General features: G+C 39.9%; 2 protein-coding genes across 2 annotated transcripts in view; both read right to left on the reverse strand.

The window, feature by feature from the left end:
- Positions 1-16158, reverse strand: part of LOC120737357 (torsin-1A-like) — a 44010-nt gene extending 27852 nt beyond the window's left edge. The window contains exons 1-2 of the mRNA XM_040037999.1: positions 16122-16158; positions 15332-15628 (exon numbers count right to left, since the gene is read on the reverse strand). Of these exons, the coding sequence (XP_039893933.1) occupies positions 15332-15628; positions 16122-16158 (334 nt within the window). The remainder of the gene's footprint in view (positions 1-15331; positions 15629-16121) is intronic.
- A 1443-nt stretch (positions 16159-17601) lies between these two features.
- Positions 17602-22082, reverse strand: hsd17b10 (hydroxysteroid (17-beta) dehydrogenase 10). Its single transcript, XM_040038078.1, has 6 exons — positions 21964-22082; positions 19989-20153; positions 18856-19020; positions 18633-18761; positions 18433-18541; positions 17602-18295 (listed from the first exon to the last, which is right to left on the reverse strand). Exons 1-6 carry the CDS (start codon positions 21985-21987, stop codon positions 18105-18107), a joined length of 783 nt encoding a protein of 260 aa, XP_039894012.1. The 5' UTR covers positions 21988-22082; the 3' UTR covers positions 17602-18104.
- Positions 22083-22731: the final 649 nt, after the last annotated feature.

Below are 22731 nucleotides of genomic sequence, written 5' to 3' on the forward strand. Positions count from 1 at the left end.
GATGTTGTATGTCTTTGGTGCTGGTCTGTGGGTCGACTCTGACTGTTCTCTCCATTCGTCGCTTCTGTCTATCCGAGATTTTTCTTGGCCTGACACTTCGAGCCTTAACTTGAACTGAGCCTGTGGTCTTCCATGTTCTCAATATGTTCCTAACTGTGGAGACAGACAGCTTAAATCTCTGAGGCAGCTTTCTGTATCATCATGATGGTGAACAATCTTTGTCTTCAGGTCATTTGACAGTTGTTTTCAGACCCTCATGTTGCTACTCTTCAGGGAAAATAAAAAGAGGAGGGAAGCTTACAATTGACTCCCTTAAATACTCTTTCTCATTATTGGATTCACCTGTGTATGTAGGTCAGGGGTCACTGAGCTTACCAAGCCAATTTCCGTTCCAATAATTAGTTTCAAAGCTTTTGGAATCAATAAAATGATAACAGTGCCCAAATTTATGCACCTGCCTGATTTTGTTTAAACAATTATTGCACACTTTCTGTAAATCCAATAAACTTCATTTCACTTCTCAAATATCACTGTGTGTGTCTCCTATATGATATATTTAACTGACATTTTTTATTGTAACAACCAACGATTTATACAGGAAAATAATGACTATTAACAAGGTTACCCAAACTTTTGCATCCCACTGTATAAGCACACAGGGAGAAACACGGGACACGGTGAGCAGAGAAACGTAGGTAACACAGATGGACCAACAGCCTGTTTGGTGCCCTGGGCGAACATTTTCGCGTATATGTGTGTGATAGAATTTAGAAAACACATCGGTGCAAATTATAAGTCTATATCATAATGTCTTCAGTTTTTGTGTTTGTTTTAGGCCTGTCAATGTTAATGCGTTAACGCTGTCATCATGATTATCGCGAATAAAATTTGTAATGCAATCAACCCATCTGGAGCGCAGAATGGACAAACTTTGGACAAACAGCCTGAAATGCTTTGACAGAAACATTTCAGGGATTTTGAGTAATTCTGCGCCCCAGATGGATTAATTGCGTTAAAATTTTTAATCGCGTTAATTGTGATGACAGCGTAAAACGTTGACAGCCCTAGTTTGTTGGTTTGTTTTTGTGTAGTTTTGTTTTTCGAGCTGGTTATTAGGTGCCACTCCGTTTATGCTCAGCCATTGTTGTGAGTGCGCATGCCAGGGGCTGCGACACATTTATTCAGCCGTATTTCGCACATGACTATGAAAGGCGTAAGGGGAAGTAGTTCCTTACAATCCAGATGATCCGAATGAGTTTCTTTCCACTGTGTTCCTGTTAATGATAAACTACAAATTTACCCCAAAGTACTAAAATATCGATATTTTAATATGAGAATCGATTCTAGAACATAAATTACTGGTATCAGAAGAATCGATACTTCAGTATCGATCCACACACCACTACCAGTCGCCCATCTCAAAAACCACTACTGACTGGAGAACACACACTAATATACACAAAGGGAAATGAGGAAACCGCACACAGGAGGGAGACACAGCTGAACCTAATAAGCAAGACGAGACAGGCAAAACTGAACACAATGACATAAGACAAAGACCTTCACAATAAAACAGGAAACTCAAAAAACACATGCAAAGACACAGACTAAGAGACACGGGCTTTACACAGAGACCTGACTGAACTAGAACAGAGGGAACGTGGGAACCAAAACCTAGGAACTAGAAATCATAACAAAAGACATAACCAGAATAACCTAAAGCATAAGATAATAATAATTAAAACAAAACACTGGGTCAAATGACCCAGGACCATGACATTTAGTGAGGTTAGGTTAAATGGTCATTCTAAATTAGGTGTGAGTCCGTAGGTGTGAATGTGAGTACAAATGGTTGTCTGTCTCTAAGTGTTAGCCCACAGGTGACCTGTCCAGGATGTAGCCTGCCTCTTATGCTACAGGCTCCAGCTTATTAATACTTATTATTAAGTACTTCTAATAGTGTAGTGGTTAATACATTAAAAACTGTAAGGCTGCACATTTAATTCCAGCTGGAGATATTAGCTTTTAATAGTAATAAAATTCTGGAACTTACCACCAGCACATTGTTATTATCCATCATTAAGATGGTATATTTCCTTCTGTGTAGCCCATGCAGATATTTGAGGACCTTATGTTGGGTTATTTGGCAGACTGGAGGTGATCGACACCTTTCTCTTTTCTCTTTATATCTCTGTATTTGCAGCACATGCAGTTCTGCAAGGAGGTGCAGAAATTACTGTTAATATGGCCGGGATAGTTGAGATGATCGACACCTTTGATCGGCCCGGTAAGGCATTTGCTGTTGGTCCCTATGCAGGAGCAGGTGCATATGCGGATGGATTTGAGGACAAACCTGGAAAGCGTGTTCCAAAGGCAGGAGTGTATGCTAAGGCAGGAGTGGGCCACGCTCGTGCTGAATGGAGCATTTTTGACGCGGAAGCCAAAGGTCCAAATGCCAGTGCAGGAGCCGGAGCTTCTCTATCTTCTCTCAGTGCACGAGCTTTTGCCAGAGCAGAAGTAGCCAGTGCACAAGCAACTGCCGGTCCAATAAGAGCTAAAGTTGGGCTGGCAGTAGATACAGGAGTGGGAATCAGTGTAACAGGAATGGAAGCCAAATTGCTGGGAACAGGTTTCTCCCTTGGTCGCAAAATGGGCATTTCTCTGTTTGGCAACGGTTTTGAACTCAATCTGTGGTGAACTGTGCCCAGTACAGATATTTGCCTTACAGTGATGTGTAATAAAACAACAAGGCCTCAAATTTGATGCCAGTGGTCTAGAAGCACAAGTTCTAGGAACTGGTTTCACTATTGGCCCTAGAGTGAAGATTTCCCTTAACCTTGTATAGATGTCGGCTTTATACCAAGAAACCATCATCTATTTATGGCTTCTTGGTGAAACTGATTACTAACTAATAAATAATTAGAATAACTAATTATTTGTTAGTTCTTTCAGTTATTTTAAACAATGTGTTGGGTAATGAACTTACAATGAAATCCAGAATCCACTTTAAAACTCTGTTATTAACATATTAAGTTGTAGATTACAGGTCCCTGCTTATATAGCAGAGCTTCTGAGACCTTATCAATGAAGATGGCATCTCCAATTCTCTAACCAGGGTTTTCTAACGTTGCCTCGCACTGATTTTAAAAGCAGGGCTGATGGTGCTTTTGAGGTTGGTGCGCCCAAGCTGCTTTCTGCTGAAAACAAATTTTTATTCATTAGCTTTTCTTTAATGTTCACCTTACAGCCATAGTTGGCAACTATTTGCAGGTATGTGTGTTTGTTGGAATGAATGTCTGAATGCTACGGTTGATTATGTGTCTGTAAATTTGAACATAGCTTCAGTCTGTGGCTTTTGTTTTAATTCAATCTTTTGCTTCAATCTGTTTTGAAAAGTGCTATCCCATATGGAAAAGAAATAGAAAAAACTTATAAAAGACTTGCATAAAATGTGGCCATCTTCATATAGTGAATCATATAAGGCTTATATGATTTACTCATGAAAGTGGCCACTTTCTAATTACTTTCATACATTGTTTTAGTAAGTATCCAAAACATACAAGTTTGATTTATATAATTTTTCAAGGGATCTTATATCTGTTTTCACTCTTGTATGCTTTTCATACAAGTTTCACACCAGACAGATACAAATTTTATAAGATTTATATATATATCTTTTCCATATGGGATACAAGAGTATACAAATAAAGGTATTATTGTTATTGTTTCTACTACTATTATTGTTATTATTGTTGTTGTTGTTGTTGTTGTTATGGCAAAAATTATAATCATGACTACTTTGGTCAGTATTGTAATTTTTTTTTGTGTTTATTCAAAAAATAAAGATAATGCTATTTTTGCATAACGTTTTCTGTTGCTGAAAAACATACATAAAAAATTTGAATAAAAAAGAAAAATAAATAAATGATGAGGTGGTGCAGGACGCAACTTCATCCACTAGGTGCAGTTTGACACTTTTTCACCTGTAAATCTCATCAATAGGATGAGCAACTGTAAGAGCTTGTTACCATTGTAGGATTTTGCAGGCATAGATGAGGCTGAATAGAGCCTAGGTGGCAGTAGCCTCTCCTCGCAACTTAGTCCCTCTCACCAAAGATCTAAGGAGAGAGGATTTGAGGCAACATATAGTTAGTAGAATCAGACATCCTTACCTCACAGCCTCATTTTGATTGAGTGATTGATGACAATTGAATACACTGTGCAACACGTAGGGCTGGGCGATATGACCCAAAATTCATATCTCGATATTTTTTAGCTGGATGGCGATATAAGATATATATCTCAATATTTTTTTTAAAGCCATAAAGTAAGAACAAAACAAGAGTTCTTAGTCAAAGCTGTGTCTCAGATGTCACACGGGCACTTTTATTAACATATAGCATAGATGTACATGAAAAAAACTACTCAAAAATAAATTATGAGGATTTATTAAATAATAATGCTCCATAAATAAAAGAAAAGTATGTTGTTTTTGCGCATAATAAAGAGCTCACAATTGTGCAGTCAAAATGTAAACTAAAAGACACTGAGCATAATAACACAGACAGATTTCACAGCTGCTCTGCTCCTAACTTCTACTGCGTGACTGACAGCCTGGAGTTTGAAATCCGCTTCGTAACCACGTCTCTCAACAGGTGCCATTTATGGTCCTTATACACACAATACGGTAATATTACGTTGAAGCACAGTACGTATCACTCGATATATCGCCCAGCCCTACAACAGGGCTACATCATAAATGATTTAGTTTAATTAATTATCCTCCTTTCCTCTGTGGTTTGTATATTTGACCTGTGTGCCTCTTTTATATGTTGAAATCACTTCTAACGGATACACCTGTGTGTCATCCAGCAGGCTTCTCTTCATCACATACACTTTAAGAAGAAAGACATCTATCAACATGGCTTTCTGAGATCAGATTCTGGGTCACAGACAGGAAGACAGGACACAGGAAGGCACAAATTATAGAAACTAAAAATGAATTCTGTTTAGCTTGGGGTGAGAAACAGAAATCCAACAGCTAGCTCTCCCAGTCTAACAAGCACTGACTGTATGCAAGAGATGGATAGAGTCAATGTGATGTCACCTACTGGTTGTGTTGCACTGTATTGCGTTGTGTTAGTTGGCTAACTCTATCCAGACATTTGTCGGTCAAAGTGGCCACACGTGTCTAGCGAACTGGTGCTCTTTGGTAGTGGAGGAGAGAAAATATCCACAAAGGCCCAAATATTCTTTTAAAATATTTGTTTATTCTCACCCACTGTACATAAATCTGAAGAAAAGTTGTGTGTTACTGTTTTCACTGTTCTCACAGTGAAATTCCAGGACTAATCAGCTTTCATTCAGGGTAAACCAGATGAAGTCAGACAATAGGCAAAAACAATTTCAAAGTATACTTATCTACTTACCTCGAATAACTGTAGTTTATTAAGGATTCTTAATAAAAGAGATTCACTTTGATTAACCTTTAGTTCTGACTTAAATATCTGTGGAAACAAATTAACCTTTTATGTTGATAGATTTGAGCTGGGGATCTGTGATATTTTGGGCAGTTTTCACCTCTCGCTATGAACACTTGCTGTCAGCTGCACACAGTGATAAGCTGGTTTAATGTTGTGACTGACTTTTGTAATACCATGGCCATAAAGGCTGCCACAAGCAAAGTCAAAAGTTTCACAAGGTGTGCAAACAAATTGACAAAATGACATGTAGATGCAGGGTTTGTGTTCTTTGTTCCCCTTCAAATCTTAGTGTAACAGACGCATGCCAGAACCGACCACATATTCACACTTTCAAACACTTTATTTATTTATTTCCTTTATTGCTGTCTCTACAACTCACGGTTGCAGATTTTCAGCTGCCAGCCACACATACACAACAACAACAACAGCAGGACCCAGTTCATTCGTCACACACAGAGACACACACACATAAAGAGGGCAGGCTATTCCTTTTTATGGTCTCCTATTTATTCCTCTCTCGACCAGTTCACACAGCATAGAAAGATTTCTTATGGTAAATGGCCTGTATCTGTATAGCGCTTTACTTAGTCCCTAAGGACCCCAAAGCGCTTTATACTACATTCAGTCATTCACACACACTGGTGATGGCAGCTACATTGTAGCCACAGCTGCCCTAGGGCGCACTGACAGAGGCGAGGCTGCCAGACACTGGTGCCACTGGGCCCTCTGACCACCACCAGTAGGCAATGGGTAAAGTGTCTTGCCCAAGGGCACAACAACCAATACTGTCCGAGCCAGGGCTCAAACCGGCAACCTTCCAATTACAAGACAAACTGCCAACTCTTGAGCCACGATCGCTTATGATCCAAGCAACATCATTCAAGTAAGTAATTTTGGGATAATGTGTCATCAGATTCTGATACAGTCTACACTCCATATCCAGTGGTCTGGTATACATTTGTATTTATTTATTTATTTATTTATTTATTTATTTTTGTTTCACACATGGTACAGCAGTAATGCATTCCCATACACAACCTTCCTTTCAATTAAAGTAATACTGTTTCCATGCATGAAAAGGAGCAGGAAGAAGAATAAATTCTTATTGATACCTGCCCCCTATCTGTGGTAACACAAGTAGGCAACCAAAATTACACTATGACAATTTTCTGCACATAACAAAACAAAACAAAGCAAACAGAACAATATACTCAACAATGAACAATACCACTAAGTATCAAACTAAAAGGATCATTTTTCTACAATTAAATTCTATTCTTTTCAACTTCTTCATATTGGTTTATCATTTTATTCTTATAGCAGATTTTAAATTGAGAAACATTTATACAACACTTAAGATGATCACTGAGAGAATTCCAGTTTCTTATGCCTATGACTGTTGGACACATTTGCCTTTGTGTGGTTCGAGCAAACCGGTGCTTAAAATAAAACTTCCTTCTGCCGTCCCCATTCTCTGAACACAATACAAATAAACTTTGTAACTTAAGAGGTAGTGTTTTAATTTTCGCCCTAAACATAATAGTTAAAGTCTGTAATTTCACTATGTCTTCTAGTTTTAACAATTTAGATTTTATAAACAAACTATTAGTGTGTTCTCTATATTTAACATTATGCATAATTCGAAGTGCTCTCTTCTGTAATAAATATAATGGTTTCATATTAGTCACGTATGTATTCCCCCATACTTCAACACAATAGCTCAGATAGGGTAGAAACAATGAAAAATATAATATTCTCATTGTCTTGTAATCTAATATATGTCTAACATTACCCAGGATATAAATACTTTTAGCCAACTTTTTTTTAACATGTTCAATATGTGATTTCCATGTTAACTAAGGTCAAATGAAGAAGAAGAAGAAGAAGAAGCTTCTCGGATGAGAGGTGAAACGTCTTCAAGTAACTTAAAGAAGTCCAGACGCTTTTCTTTGCAAGCTCCTTTGACTACGATGACCTGGATGACTGAGAACCTTCACAGACAGGTGATCTTTATCTGTCACTTTTAACTTCAAACAAAACCTGCAGGCATGTTTAAGTGCCTTATATAGTTTAAAAGCTACAGAGGTATACCACACATAATAATAATTGCACCCTGTCATGTTTCACATTTCATTGGTCTTTTGTAAACTATCTCAATCACCACACAAATTAAGTTCCAGTACACACGAACCTGTACTGGAAAAAAAGAGCAGAGCAGCCTGAGATTGTTTCTACTCCAAGTGTTCAAGTATTTCAAAGTTAAAATCACTTTTTTTTCTCCAGGACATATCCAAACAAGAAGCAGCTCAGGCTTGGAGAAGGAATGTGGAAATAAAAGGAAAATAACCACGAATTCTGGAGGTAGGTTTCTAATGTAATTTGAAGGGTGTAATTTAACCAACATTGTCACTTTCTCTCAAAACTGAAGGAGGACTTTAGGTGCTTATAAAACACATTTCTAGCAGAAAACCTTGAAGATGAGCATCATTGCAAGGTCAGCCTGTAGAGAAGAGTACTCTGCTTCCTGTAATTGTCACGGCTGATGGAAGGTATGGACTCAAGCGCGGAGCTCTGGGTTGAAGCAGACAGTGCGTTTATTTACAGTGCGTGAAAGATAGTCCTTAAACATCAATATCTCCAATAATTGTCCTTTCTTTTTCTCAGTTCCCGGAAGTGGTGAAGGTGAGTTTTCCCGTGAGGTCTGTGTGCGCTCCTTCCGTGAGAGCTCCTCCTCCCGAAAACGCCAGTGACTCCTTTACTCCACTCCTCCGTCTCGTACTTCCCCAATCTGAAAGTCGAGCAAACACAACAACGGGTGAGAAGGCTTGCCTGGCCACGCGGGTGACAAGATCACGCGCACACTTAGCTACCGAGCTCCGAGTACAATCCAGCGTTGACTGCCGTCTGGACACATCGTTAAATACCTCCGTCTAGTGAGGAAAGATTAGCGACAGCTGGAGCCGACGATTACACTTCCGGGTCAGAGATCGGCCTTTCTCACTCTCTCGGAGACGCCGTTCCTCGGCAGCCAGACCCGCAGAGTAGGGAGGGAGAGAGAAAGAGAGGAGGGCATACACACACACACATCACAAACAAACAAGCAGGTCGTCCGGGAAGACCGTCCGACCGTGACAGTAATGGAGTAATTTCAAGTTAAACAAGTTTGACATGATTAAGAAGAAAAATTCTACATGATTTTTGTCTTTTTTTCTTTCGAATCCAGATGCTGGGGGTAAGTTGTTGATGTTGTTTTTGTCAAATTATTTGTGGGTGCAAAAGTAAACTGAGTGGGTCTTTTTACACATTAAGTGATGACTTGAAATAATTGAATGTATTTTTTATAGTTATGTTGCATATTTGCATTAACAGTCATGAAGTATAACACCTTTGCATTCACGACATTCATACTATAACATCATAACATCATTCTTGTATAATTACAGAATTTTCCATCCTATTTAAATGATACTCTATGAATAACTCACACTGTAACATTGTCTTCTATATCCGGTTTTGGTCAGAAGTTTACGTACATTCATCATGGGCATTAATGACAGGGCAATTTGAGGGTTTGGGTGATAAACAACAGTTCAAATGACACATCTTTAATGATTATAAAAACAACAACAAAAAAAAAAATTAAAAGCCCAAAAGTGCCACGACATTGATTCTGCTGATGAATGTATGTGTCTTCTGGCCATAACTATATCTCAAATATGATATTTCTCCTTACTTACAGCACATGCAGTTGTGTGAGCAGGTGGAGGAGTTACTGCTAGTGTTAGTGGAGATGATCGATACCTTTGGCAGAGCTTTTACTGAGGAAACCTTTGCTCGGGCTGGAACATTTGCAGATGCCTTTGAGGACAAACCTGAGAAGCGTCTTCCCAAAGCCGGAGCATATGCTAAGGCAGGAGTGGGGCACGCCCATGCTTTTTTTTTTTTTCCTCTCTCTCTCTTAATGTTGATTGAAGTCATGATGCAATTATCGGAAGCGTGGCTTTGACGTAAAAAGGGGGGCGAAGAATAAAGAGGTGGATTTGAGGAAGAGGAAGAGGTGATTTGAAAGGGGAGGCATTAAAAACCAACCAAAACATAAACAAGAAGCCCCGCTAACGATAAAGTTGATGTCATTGATACATTAATATGTTTCAGGAAGTAATGGAGCTCATAAAGCATTTTTATTCAGTGTTTTGTGCGTGTAGGTGTGAGAGAAGGTGTTGTGGTAAATCAGCTTGTGCGAACGTTTTTTGGGGCCAAACAAAAAACTAGAGCAACCGTGATATGCATTGCACTGTGGTTGATCTGTGTGTGAGCGTGGGTGTGTGCGATTGTGTCGGTGTTGTACATAGTACATGACATGTATGTGGGAAACACTGTATGCACACCAAGGACAGATGAAAGGGAAGAGGTGGGTGGGCAGTGAACAACAAAAGAAACACATCATCTGATTTATCAGATGGGTACAGATTGGGTCCATCAGATGGAGGAAAAGCATGGAGAAATTTGTACCAAGAGTGAAAGAAGTTGAAAGAGGGAGAGACTGATAGTGAGAGAGAATGAGAACAATGGAGGAAGAAGGTAACTGCAGTAGCGGAAGGGAGTTAGCAGTAAACAATGAGAAGCTGGAAACCGCACTTGGTAGGAAAAAAAACCACGGGCTCAGTTGAAACAGACTCTGACACCTTACGAACACCTTTAACCGTTTCACCACCGCACTCAAGGAAAAGGAACACGAATCCACGGCTAGCTCGAATTCTGACAGTCAGTTTCTGTTTTCAGCAATAGGAAGTGGATCTCTTTGAAAAAGAAGCAAACAAAGGGAGCAGAGGGGCTGCTGCAGCCAAAATGACTGTAGATTTTTTTTCCTGGCCTGTTCTCTGTTGTAGATGATATAATTTATTACATTAATATTTGGCTTTTATTCCACATAAGGTGGGAAATAGTGTCAGATCTGCCAGTGTTAGTAGTCCTTCCCTTGTCAAATGTTGTCCTTTAAAGAGATTCTTGATCTGCAGAATGATTAAATAGGGCCATTAGTAAATTACTCCGCACCCCAAATTATTACTCTCAAATGACTGATGATATTCTGTATACATTAAAAAGATTACAATCACAAACCTTTATATGTAGTAAAACATACATGCGCTCAGTGCTGTCGTTAGTCATACTGCAGTAAAAACAGGACAGCAACCTTCTTGCAACTAGGAGAAATCAGCAATGGCCTGGGATTGCACTGCATTCTTTGAATTTCCTAACTGGGTGCAAGTAGTTATGGCAACCAGAGGTTGAACGCGCAAGGCAAGACTCAAGACTGCAGGACTATTAGAAAGATTGACAAAGGGTTGCAAGTAATTGCAGTCTGAATTTATGAACGCAGTCAGGATGCAAGTGTGTTGCCGGTTGACTCTGCACATTGAATCTGATTCACTTTGCGCCAGTGAGAACAGCTTGTCTGTGTAATGCATCTGCAGTATAGGATTCGACTCAGCTGGTTGCCAACTGGTTGTATCCTGATTATATCCCTATAAAAGTGCATTGTGTCATTTTAAATAGCTGTCCTGCACTAACTTTTCTAGGAGGGATTTCAGAATTTCTGACCGAGGGTCTGAATGTAACTACAGAATATGAATTTTTATGTATGTAGATGATAACAGATTAGCAATTTCAGCTAATAGTTAGTCGCTGTAATATTTCACATGCAATTGCCAACTGCACTCCAATTAATAGCAAATCAGTTGGTTTGAATGCAGCAACTGATCGAGAGAGAGGTGGTAGACTTGCTGCCTGTCTTCAAAGCATCCTCCGCATTGTCAGTGAGATTGTAAACTTATTTGTTTCGGCATGGTCTCCAAGCAATGTTTTTCCCAGTGTGACTGTAGCATAAGGGATGCATGGACAAGAAGTATGTGATGGTGTGTTGCAGACTACAATATAACCTGCTGACATTTTATTTCAGTTTAAAAGAATTACCAGCAAACAGTCACATTGATCATGTCCTACAGTTTTGATTCTATATACAACAACATGACGACACCGACAGGATCGCCCTTGAGGTTTCTATAGATTTGAGGAAAGCACAGTATGAAAAACAACTTGCTGGGAAATTCAGCAGTTTAAAAAACAAATCAAAACCCCACAAAATTCTGTGAATGAAAAGATCTGAGCTAATCTGATGCGATTTGGCCAAATGAACTCACGATCGCTGACTCCTCCACCCATCACCACCGTCTTCTCGCTGCAGATGTCACGCTGTCATTTTTATTTCATTCAGAGGGAAGAGAAGAGGACAGACTCTATTCTGACAGTCAGTCAGACAAACAGTCTCCATCAGTGATGTTTTTATGGTCCCCTTGCCGAATCATCCCCCAGACAGAAGCAGATTTACAGCAGGCACAGGCGCAGTCAACCCACTGTCAGGACCCAGAGGACTTGTTGGCTCCCCTACTGGGATGATCTGATATCCTCGTGTTGGTGTTGTTCCCAGACCATCATGAAAATGTTGTTCCAGGTTCAACATTGCAAGTGACCAATCACATTGTTGTGACGTTATTCTTTTGCGCGCCAAGCCATTCGGGCATTTATGAAATTCCAATGTTGCAAGGACAATATCAATTCTGCTTACTGTTTATTAAAGGGTTATGGTTAGGGTTAGGGTTAGGGTCAGGGTCCGTTGATCGGCGGACAGAGGCGGTTTCTCGCAGCTTAAGTACAGTTTTTTGTTTTACGCTGGGTTTTTCCCGAAGTCGCAAAAGTATTCTGATTGGTCACTTGCAATGTTGATCCTGGAACAACATTTAGTATGATGATCTGGGAACAACACCAACACGAGGATATCAGCAGCGCAGCTTGAGTGCCATCCAGGCTCCAGTTGATCCCCCGCAGAGGCACATTAATCCCAGAGCAGCTGAGGGAATACTGGTTTCAATTAAGCATCCATTAGCTAAACATCAAGTCAGTGGTATGCTGTTTTGATTAGAGGAAGCAAGAGAAGAGGACTGTTGATTTTAATTTTTCTCATTTTTTCTGCCCTTTTTTTTAAAGGAGAGAATGTCCCCAAATGTCCCCGGAGGAACCCCGTTGACAGTTAGAGTTAAAGAGTTACACTCCAGAAAACAAAAACAGGACCCAAGAAAAATAACAACTTTATTGATCATTATTGCAGAACTGGATGACCTTTAGGACGAGCGATTGTTCTATTTATTAATACGGTAGTATTAAATAGTATTAAAACAAGCTATGAGCAGATTTTCTGGTTAAGATGCGTTTCCCTTCGTTTTCTTTTTTCACTGGTGGAAATATTCTGTTTGGTTAAGGTGAGAGGGGAGTGGTTAGAGTGTCATTTGTGTCCACACACAGCTCTTTTAATGCAATTTGTCAGGGATGCAGTACATGTTATCAAAGCAAGACTTCCACCTTCAACTTCTCCTACTTCCTACTTGTTTGTAGCAGTTCTATCCACTGTTTTACGGCACTGATTCATAACATATTAATGGCAAAATGCAATCCTTCATTTATTTTACTCAAATGATGCTTCTGCTGTTGATCTGTAGGGTTTAAAAAAAAAACCAAGAACCTCTTTGGTGCCTGCAAGGCCGGCCAAATTAATGCGAGGTGCTGTTGCATAAAATATAACCTGGATATTACATTCAGAAGTTTCTGCTTATGGCAGTATTACCAAGCGTAGTAGAGCTAAACAGCGCATGTAGATATTATTTGTGGCTCTGCAAGGCACAAGTGTTTTCTCATTTGCAATAAAACTGTACTGAGGGCAAAATTTTACTGTTATACAAATCTTCTCTGTGTCACTCTGTGTGTTTGTGTGTGTGTGTCCAGTGCATTTTGTGTCTTCTTTGCCTGTCCCGTTTGGCTCTTTTGCCATCAGAATTATTGTCTAAAGGCAAACAAAGATGCCCAACGGATTTACTTTACCAAACTGACCATCCCAGCCTTGCCGTAATGGTCCATTTGATTCACCTTTTATTGTTTATTTTATTTTCACTTACTGAATACGGGACAGACTTGACTGGGGGAAAGAAGGGGAGAAAGAAAGAGGGAAAGAGAAACAGCTGAGAAGAGGGACGGGGGAGAAGGGCAAAAGACAAAAACCAACAGAACGGGCAGAAAAAGAAAAGAAAAAAAAAAGCATATATCGATCACCTGGATCACCTGTTGAGAAAGAAAAAAGAAAACAAGCAGAAGAGAACAAGAGTAATATAATAAACAACATCACAATGATATATGGGAATATGACAGTAAATACTAAATATTAAACATTATTGTGCAGCACATAAGATCAACAGAACACAGTGTGCTTTGAGGTAGGAGCCAAAAAGGGTGTAGTTTGTGGGTGTGATCACCCGTGTGTACACCTGTGAGCATGGACGCGCTTGTTTTTGCTGAATGGAGCGTTTTTGATGCAGAGGCCAAAGGACCCAATGTCTGCGCAGGAGCTGAAGCCTTTGTGTCACAGGTTTGGAAGCCAAGGTGCTGGGAACGGGTATCTCCATTGGTCGCAAAATGGGTATTTCTCTGTTTGAGCAGATTTGTATTTCCTGACTGCAGCCTGGAACAAGTGTTACCCAAATAACAGTCTGTGCGACTAGTTTCACTTCTGCATTATAGTTAAAAGAACTTGTACCCCCCCCCTCCTGGTCTGCTATTTATTCCTCTGTCTCTCAGCGCTTGCAGCAAAGGCGTGCAAACATTTCCCAAGCAACATTATTTGAGTAAGTAATCATGGGATAATGTGCGATTATAATCTGATTATCTGATTCTTTAATTGACTTGTTCTTGCAAGTTATTGTTTTAATCAGGAAACTTAAAATGTATTCACAGAAGATTTATCTGTGTGTAGCTGATATTTTTCTATATTGATTTTTTACAGAAGTTCTCCCGGTTTCTTTAACAATAACCGGCCAAAAGATGCCAGGTAGGCAAACCGTTTCCAGGCTTTTCCAGGAAACAGATTAACTTATTAACTTTAATTAACTCGCATTTTGTTCTGAAAAACAAATCAAAACAATGAAAAAAGAAACTGCATGTTTAAGCACCTCTTAGTGTTTAAATGTTTATATGTCCAAGTATTTCAGTCACTTAAGTCACTTTTTTTTCCAGGATATATCCAAAAAAGAAGCAGCTCAGGCTTGAAGACAAAATGTGGAAATAAAGGGGCGATAACAGCAAACATGGCAGGTAGGTTTCACACACAGGCTGCTAACATAATTTTAAGGGTGTAATTTAACCAAAACTATGAGTATAGATGATGGTTTATAATAGAACTGTGACAGATGTCTAGCAGAAAAACTTGAAGCAAAACATAAAATATGATAATGTTGGTTTGTAGGATACTCTGCTTTCTTCTTGAATGCAGTGCACTTACTGTCAGCTGCACACAATGATAAGTTATTTTGACTTAAACATGATTAATGTGATTTAGACAAAACTTGTCTACATAACATTTTTCTTTTTTTTTCAATTGCAGATGTTGGTGGTAAGTTGTGTGTGTGTGTGTGTGTGTGTGTGTGTGTGTGTGTGTGTGTGTGTGTGTGTGTGTGTGTGTGTGAGAGAGAGAGAGAGAGAGAGAGAGAGAGAGAGAGAGAGAGAATACAATACTGATATTTATTGATAAAAAAAACAATATTGATATTTTCATGTGATAGGACATATTTGCCTTTCATATTTGTGAGGTTTAACACTTTTGCATTAACAACAGTGTTTGTTAGTCCATCATTAGCATAATTCTTGTTTTAGTACATTTTTAAATCCCGTTTCTATAATATTGTAGGAATATCCACTGCTGTAACATTGTCTTCTATGTAGCTCAGGTTACATTTCTCCTTACTTACAGCCCATGCAGTTATGCGAGCAGGTGGAGTCATTACTACTAATGCAGCTGGAGCACTTGAGATGATCGATACCTTTGATCGGCCTGGCAGAGCTTTTACTGAGGAAACCTTTGCTCGGGCTGGAACATTTGCAGATGCGTTTGAGGACAAACCAGGGAAGCGTCTTCCCAAAGCCGGAGTGTATGCTGAAGCGGGAGTGGGGCACGCCCGTGCTGAATGGAGCGTTTTTGACGCAGAGGCCAAAGGACCCAATGCCAGCGCAGGAGCTGGAGCCTCTGTGGCCTCTGGTGCCCAAGCCTTTGCCACAGCAGAAATAGCCAGTGCTTCAGCCTCTGCTGGTCCAGTCAAAGCTACAGTTGGTCTGGGATTAGACACAGGAGTGGGAATTAGTCCCACAGGTGTTGAAGCCAAGGTGCTGGGAACGGGTATCTCCTTTGGTCGCAAAATGGGCATTTCTCTGTTTGGCACTGGTTTTGAATTCAATCTGTGGTAAACTGTGCCCAGTACAGATCTTTCTAAACCGTGCAGTGCCTTGAATTAAAACAACAAGCCCTCGAATCTGCATATAATTAATAAATTATCATGACATCTCCAATCACTCCTGAAAGATTTTTCTTAATATGTGTTGTCGCTGGTGATAAAAACATTAAAATTGATAAATGATATTGTGTGTGTTTATTTTTATTGCTTTCAGATTTAATATTCTCATATGAGCACAAAGTTTTACCACTTCGCTTATTTTATCATCTTACTTTATCACTTTATGACACAGAGATTAAAGAACACACACCATCCCGCAGGTGGTGACAAGGAAAAGGAAAATTCATTGTAGCTTATTAGAGTTGGATGTCTCGAGACTGGTCTTGGTTGCAACACGTAGCAACTAAACTTTCCATACTGTGTCACGCTGAACATGATATAAAACTTTAACCTATAATAACACAAAACTCCAGACACTGAAACGGGTCACTCAGCAAACACTGGGCCCATAAATCGATTTATTCCTACCTACAAAACTAAATTCAGAAAAATAGCAAAATGTTATCTGAACTTTTTGATTTCTCTTTAACGTGCAGGGCTCGAAAGGATGCCTTCACTTCCTCAACTAAGAATAAACTACTTTGAGAATTCGGTATGACGCTTGTTCTACTTTTCTTAATATGACCTCAATATCATAAAACACTCAATAAAAGCACTGAAGAGAATGTGAAATCTAGTGAATCATGAAGCTGCAGATAATCCAAAAAAAGCACTCAACAAAAAAAGGACTGGGAAAAAAATCATCAATTATGTCTAATGCGGCTATGAATTTTCTTTATATAGTGAGGAACTTTGTTTCTTTCTTTCTTGTCTTCTGTATCACCACAATACTGTGATAACATACAATGTCTCCCAGAGGCTCCAGGAAACTGCAGCTCTAAACTGATGTTGGCATTTGTTCATTCAGAGTAAAACACCTGAAGATGGAATAATGGCAAAAACTGTTTATTGATCCCTCTCTTTCAAGCAAAAGCTAAATAAATTCTCATCTACTGTGCAGATATCTAAAAACAAACAACTTATTTCAACTTGGTTTTGCTCTCTGTTTCAGGCTGGAGGCTTGTGACTCAAAGTGAAACTAAAAGCCTTCTAACTGCCACTAGCTCACATATGTACATACATACATACGCATGTGACACCAAGCTGCATGTCAGATAAACATCCCGGGGAGATTGTAATAATTATAATAATAATTACAGTAAATGGACAGGCGTGCACTGAGATTTTAGACTTTTCTCTTTCCATGGATGAAAAGTAGATTTATTAAGTATATTTGTCTAGATGATAAAGGATCTTAACACAGAGCAAAGAATGCTCATGTTTTTCTTCCGAACCGACATAATGACTCAGTGATGCGTCCCACAAACAGACTGAATGTCAAGACAAATAAAAATTTATAATAGAAATTGAAGGGGAAAAAAAAGTTCATGACAATGCAAAATCTCTGTCGGTTTCTATTTAAGAAAGCTGGAAGTAACTTTATTGAGAATATTATTTTCTGATTAGAGAGGTTTGAGATTTTTGCTGAGGATTTTTTCCCCCCTTGTACTTGTTCTGGAAAACCAATGTGCCAGTAATTAAAATAATTTATCCTCCAGCTTTCACGAGGCTGGAAAGTTCATGTACTAAAGCAAAAATAAGATTTGTGTCATATCTTTGTTTTGGTTTTTTGCTACAGATTAAAAAGGAGAACATCAATCACGTGAGGTTAATTTCCTTTCACTCACAGATTAGTCAAACTTGTGATGTTTATTGTACCATAGTCAGTTTTTACATTCCCATAAAATTTTGATAAAACAGTCAGTGATTCCTGACAGACATATTTACAGTGTGCAGATTTTTACAATGTAAATACAGCCACAAAGACAAACATACAAGACTTGTTCTATGAACTCAGCAGCCTGTTCTCACACTGTAGATGCTGTCAGATGCACAATGTTACGTATGATTCATAGCAAGAGTCGGACCCATTCAGGACCACCTGCCGTCACATTTAAAGGCACTCGGGCACTTTTTTTCTCTGCGTATGGATTTCTGTGTATTTTAGCTCCAAACCTACACGAGTAGCTAGAAGTTATCAGTGAGTGAACACAAAATTTAAAATGGAAAATGCTACCATACGAGAAACAAACCGCAGCCCTCCTGCTTTCTCAAACTCCTCACATCGAACTACATCTTTCATGTATCTTTGTGTCGCCGGCAGATTCTGATAAAACACTGAGATGAGAACAGCTCAGGGCTGCATGCGAATGGCTCCGTCCAGTCTAATGACCTCCCCGTTGATCATGGGATTCTCAACCAGGCATGTGACCAGGTGAGCAAACTCAGCGGGGTCCCCCAGGCGCGAGGGGAAGGGCACCTGGCGCGCGAGGAATGAGCGCACCTTCTCTGGAAGACTGGCGAGAAGAGGAGTGGAGAAGAGCCCTGAAGGAAAAAAACAGCTTTGTTGATTTTTGGATTTTTGTGTCAATTTTTGATAAAATAATCAGAAAATCTAATTTCTCCACATAGTTTTCGGTTTAGTTTAAGTTAACTCTAACGGGCTAAGTAGGAACACTAACCGGGTGCTATGGTGATGACTCTGATGCCCACGGGTGCCAGGTCTCGTGCGATGGGAAGAGTCATCCCAACGATGCCGCCTTTAGAAGCGGAGTAAGCCGCTTGTCCAACCTGAAGAATAAATAAATACAAAATCACTCATTTATTTTTATCACTCACTTAAGAAATACTATATATAGTATTTTTTTTTTTTAAACCTTACCTGTCCATCGAAAGCTGCCACGCTGGCGGTGTTAATAATGCAGCCTCGGTGTCCGTCTGCGTCGGGTTCGTTCTTCCCCATCTCGCCCGCAGCGAGGCGAATCACATTAAAAGATCCTGCAATGTTCACCTGCAGGTTAAATAAAATAAATAAATGAAAGCCACATGTGATTCTCTGATTACTTCTTCTTCTGTCCGTCTGATCATCTGTCCGGCCGTCTTACATTGATGACGCGCTGGAAGTCCTCCAGGCTGTGAGGGAGGTCCTTCTTAAAGTTATATGTTTTCACAGCCACAGCAATGCCAGCGCAGTTAACCGCCAAGTCCAACTTCCCAAACTTCTCTTTGGCCAGGGAAACAGCTGACCGCACCTCTGCCTCTGATGTCACCTGGAAAACGACGAGGACAAGAAGCCCTTTTGCTCACATCAAATTATAAAGCATTCCAGCCAATAACAACCCCAGTAGAAGAACTCGAAATGCACCAAAGATTATTTATATTCCCTGTTTGCAGGAAAATAGAGGACAAATAAGAATAATTATGGCCAAAATATACAACATGAATGCACTGGTGCTCAGCATCTGTGTGTGAGCGCCATCTACTGAGCTGACAGGGTATTACATTTCCAGTGGCACATGCAGAATCTACACAATGGTGAGAATTTCACATCCAACCGCTGAACAGACAAAGATTGTATCCACATGATGGCTATAAAGGAGCTGTTGTAATTTTGCCTTTGTGTCAATGCTGGTGTGAACCTCGTTCATGCTGTTTTGATCCCTTTCTGAAGGTTTTCACTTTCTTTCAACAAATCTCAGAAATCTGTTTGGTTTTGATGCTCAAATTATTTTTCCACAACTAACCCCACTATATATTTATCTGTCTGTCAATCAATCTAGTGGTCTCTGGCTCAGGTTTTAGCTGCCTTTATGTCAAAATGTATGCCACATTCTTTTTTATGGGGTCAGAGTGGCGTCCTCGATGGTTCTAGGTTGAAGTTGTTGCACTTTTTTTTTTTTATTATTAATCCCACACACCCCAAAAATCCACTAAAATAAACCCTTTTTAGGAAAAGTCACGAAATATAAGATGATTGTGTTTTAATTCAACAGAGTTACTTGATTTTTTAAATGCCAAGGATGTCAAAATGACCGCTTTTGTGGTTCTAGTGCTAAAGGACAATCAGTATTCATTTCACACATGGCTTAAGAAGCATTTTGGTCCATTTTGTTCTATTCGATTCATGTAAACTCTATGCCCCGCACAGCTCACGCAGATAGGAGTGTTTACAAATGTGACTTTCTCTGTTAATGTTTCCAAAATATGCAGTCTCGCGTCGGTTGAATTTTAGACTCACATCTGCAGGAGCAAAGGCACAGCGGTTTCCCAGACTGGCTGCCACAGCCTGTCCGTCAGAGGAGGGCAGGTCCACGATCACAGCAGACGCTCCGCTCTGCACCAGACGCTCCACGGTGGCCCGCCCCAAACCGGAGGCACCGCCTGTTACCAGGCCGACCATACCCTGCTCAAAACACACGTAAAGAGGGACGCCCACCGGGACAAGAGGAGGGGGCAGAAGAAAAGGGGAAAGAAAGTCGCAGGTCAATAAGAAAGACGAGTGAAAGGACAGATCAGAACATCACTGGGTTCCTTTCAAAAAGACACTGCGTGTTTTATCTGTTAAACGTTAATTCCTCAGTAATGGATTATATTAGGTACACTTCATGAAATTGTGATGGGATTTGTTTTTGGTTAGTCAAACATATTTGATGTTAAAGCTGCTTCATTGAATTTAAAATACTTTTAAAATCTTGTCCAGTGTCTTTAAGGTGACTACCAATGAATCCTATTCAATATCTCTCTGCTGTGGTTTTCAATGATTGAAATTCAATAGTAATCAGATCAATACTCCAATAAAGGCCTTTCAGAAATAGTATAATACTGCAACATCCACACTGTATTGAAAGAAAGCTTTAATTCGAAATAATTGCATGCCACGATTTCCCTAAAGATACTGTTGGAGTGGAAAAAACTGCTAGTTGAATGAACTAGACGAACTTTGGCACCATTTCTTCGTAACACTGCACCTTGAACTTTGACCTTCCTGCCATATGTGTAAGCTGCTGCTGTGGAATGAGGAGCATTTTAACCCAAAACATAATCTTTACCAACATGTAAGCAAATGGCATTGTTGCTTAAATTTAACAAAACGGCGACTGAAAACATGTTACAGGAATGAAACCTTTATGGCAGAAACATTGAATATAAAGTAGCCAGTTGCCATAAAGAACATAAACAACATACATAACTTCTGACTGTCTGATCACAGACATTTCATAGGAAATTTAGCTGTCATTCAAATGTTTTAATTAAAGAAAAAAGAGACATGAATTAAGGTCTTTGCTGCAATAATATGAACTACATTCCTTCCTTTGTATAGGAGGCATATGAACCATTATTCTACATGTAAACGTCTAGATCGTGTCTTTATATGGGACATGCAGTCAGTGTTTCCTCAGCGTTTGCTGGGATCAGTCGTTCAGTGTTTGCAGTCTACATCAGGAGACCCATTACATCATAATGCCACAGGTTTCCCTGCATATGAACATTTTGTCACCCACCAAAGAGGTTTTTGTTTCCCCCATGAAAGAAAATCACAGGATGTTTATCCAGGGTTTTATACACTCCAGCATAACATAGACTGTTTGTATCAAATATCCGGAGATTATAAGAAACTTCCCAGGCTTCCGTGAAGTAAGGTGACACAGACTCATTGTGCTTTTGTTGGCAGACAGTCTCCAGAGACCAGACTTGAGCCTGAAAAAACCTGATGCGTAAAATACTGGGGGAAAAAAATTTTAAACACCTTCTTCTAAATGATCTTATTTGTTATTTGTCTTATTTGTTTTTGCAAAGTTAACAAAAAAAGGGGGGCTAAGCACACATGCGCGCACCTTCATTTACTCTTCAGATTCATCTCAGTGACCGGTTTTTATTAACTGAAATATAAATACAGCATTATTAATTTAATTAATTAATTTAAGCTGCCATGTTTAAAAGCCCTCGTGTGTCCTGTGTCCATCTAACTGACAGCCGGAGGTCAGCCGGGAGGGCTGAAGGGGGAGCTATCAGCATGTTTGCTAACCTGCAAGTATGCTAGCCGAGCACTCAAACTTATGGACTACAAAGAGAGCGTGCACGCCGAAAGAACCAGAAAAACTCGCACAAATCGAAACCGAAGCAGGGTGAAAGTCTAACGCATCATATTTCCTCAGAGGAAAAGAAAACGGCGAGGCAGCGCGGAGGTGTTTCATGTTTATTCTGCTGCTCACCTTCACACACCGAATGTTCGCCATCGTAGATCCGCCTCGGCTGACGTCATACCAAAGATCGTGTGTGTACGAGGGAGGCTGTGATGGATCTTCTTCTTCTTCTTCTTTGTGTTTAACGGCGGTTGGCAACCAACGTAAAGGAGCATTACCGCCTCCTACTGTTCCGGAGTATGGGTCAGACAGTGAGTTCACAAGCTGTATCAAAAAAAAAAAAAAAAAAAACTACACTCTTTCATAAACACCTATAGCCTTCAGAAACCCCACCAGTTCCCTCACCTGTGCCCTACTACCCTCCAACACACTCTTCAGATTAAATTCCCCAATTCCCCGCTCCGTCAACCTATTCTGCAGAACTGACCTCTCCACATCATAACCCTTGCACCGCAGTATTACATGCTCTACTGTCCCCACCTCCTCCTGGCACACTCCACAAAGCCCCGTCTCATGTTCTCCTATCATCTGTAGCGTTTTATTTAATGCACAATGTCCCAGTCTAAGCCTGGTAATGACCACCTCATCTCTCCTATTACCCCTATACAACCTACTCACTGCCACCTCCTTCTTAAGATGATACAATTGCCTGCCCGTACTCCCTGAATCCCACCGCTTCTGCCACTCCTGAACAACTTGCCTCCAAACAGCACCTTTCGCTTCAGATCCACTGCTTGTAAGTTCCATTTCAGTCCTATTTTTAGTCAACGCTCTTTTCGCCAACCTATCCACCTTTTCATTTCCACTGATCCCTACATGAGCTGGCACCCAAAGAAA

The sequence above is a fragment of the Simochromis diagramma genome, unplaced genomic scaffold, assembly GCF_900408965.1.
Source record: "Simochromis diagramma unplaced genomic scaffold, fSimDia1.1 OVJJ01000061.1, whole genome shotgun sequence".
In the NCBI taxonomy this organism is placed as follows: domain Eukaryota; kingdom Metazoa; phylum Chordata; class Actinopteri; order Cichliformes; family Cichlidae; genus Simochromis; species Simochromis diagramma.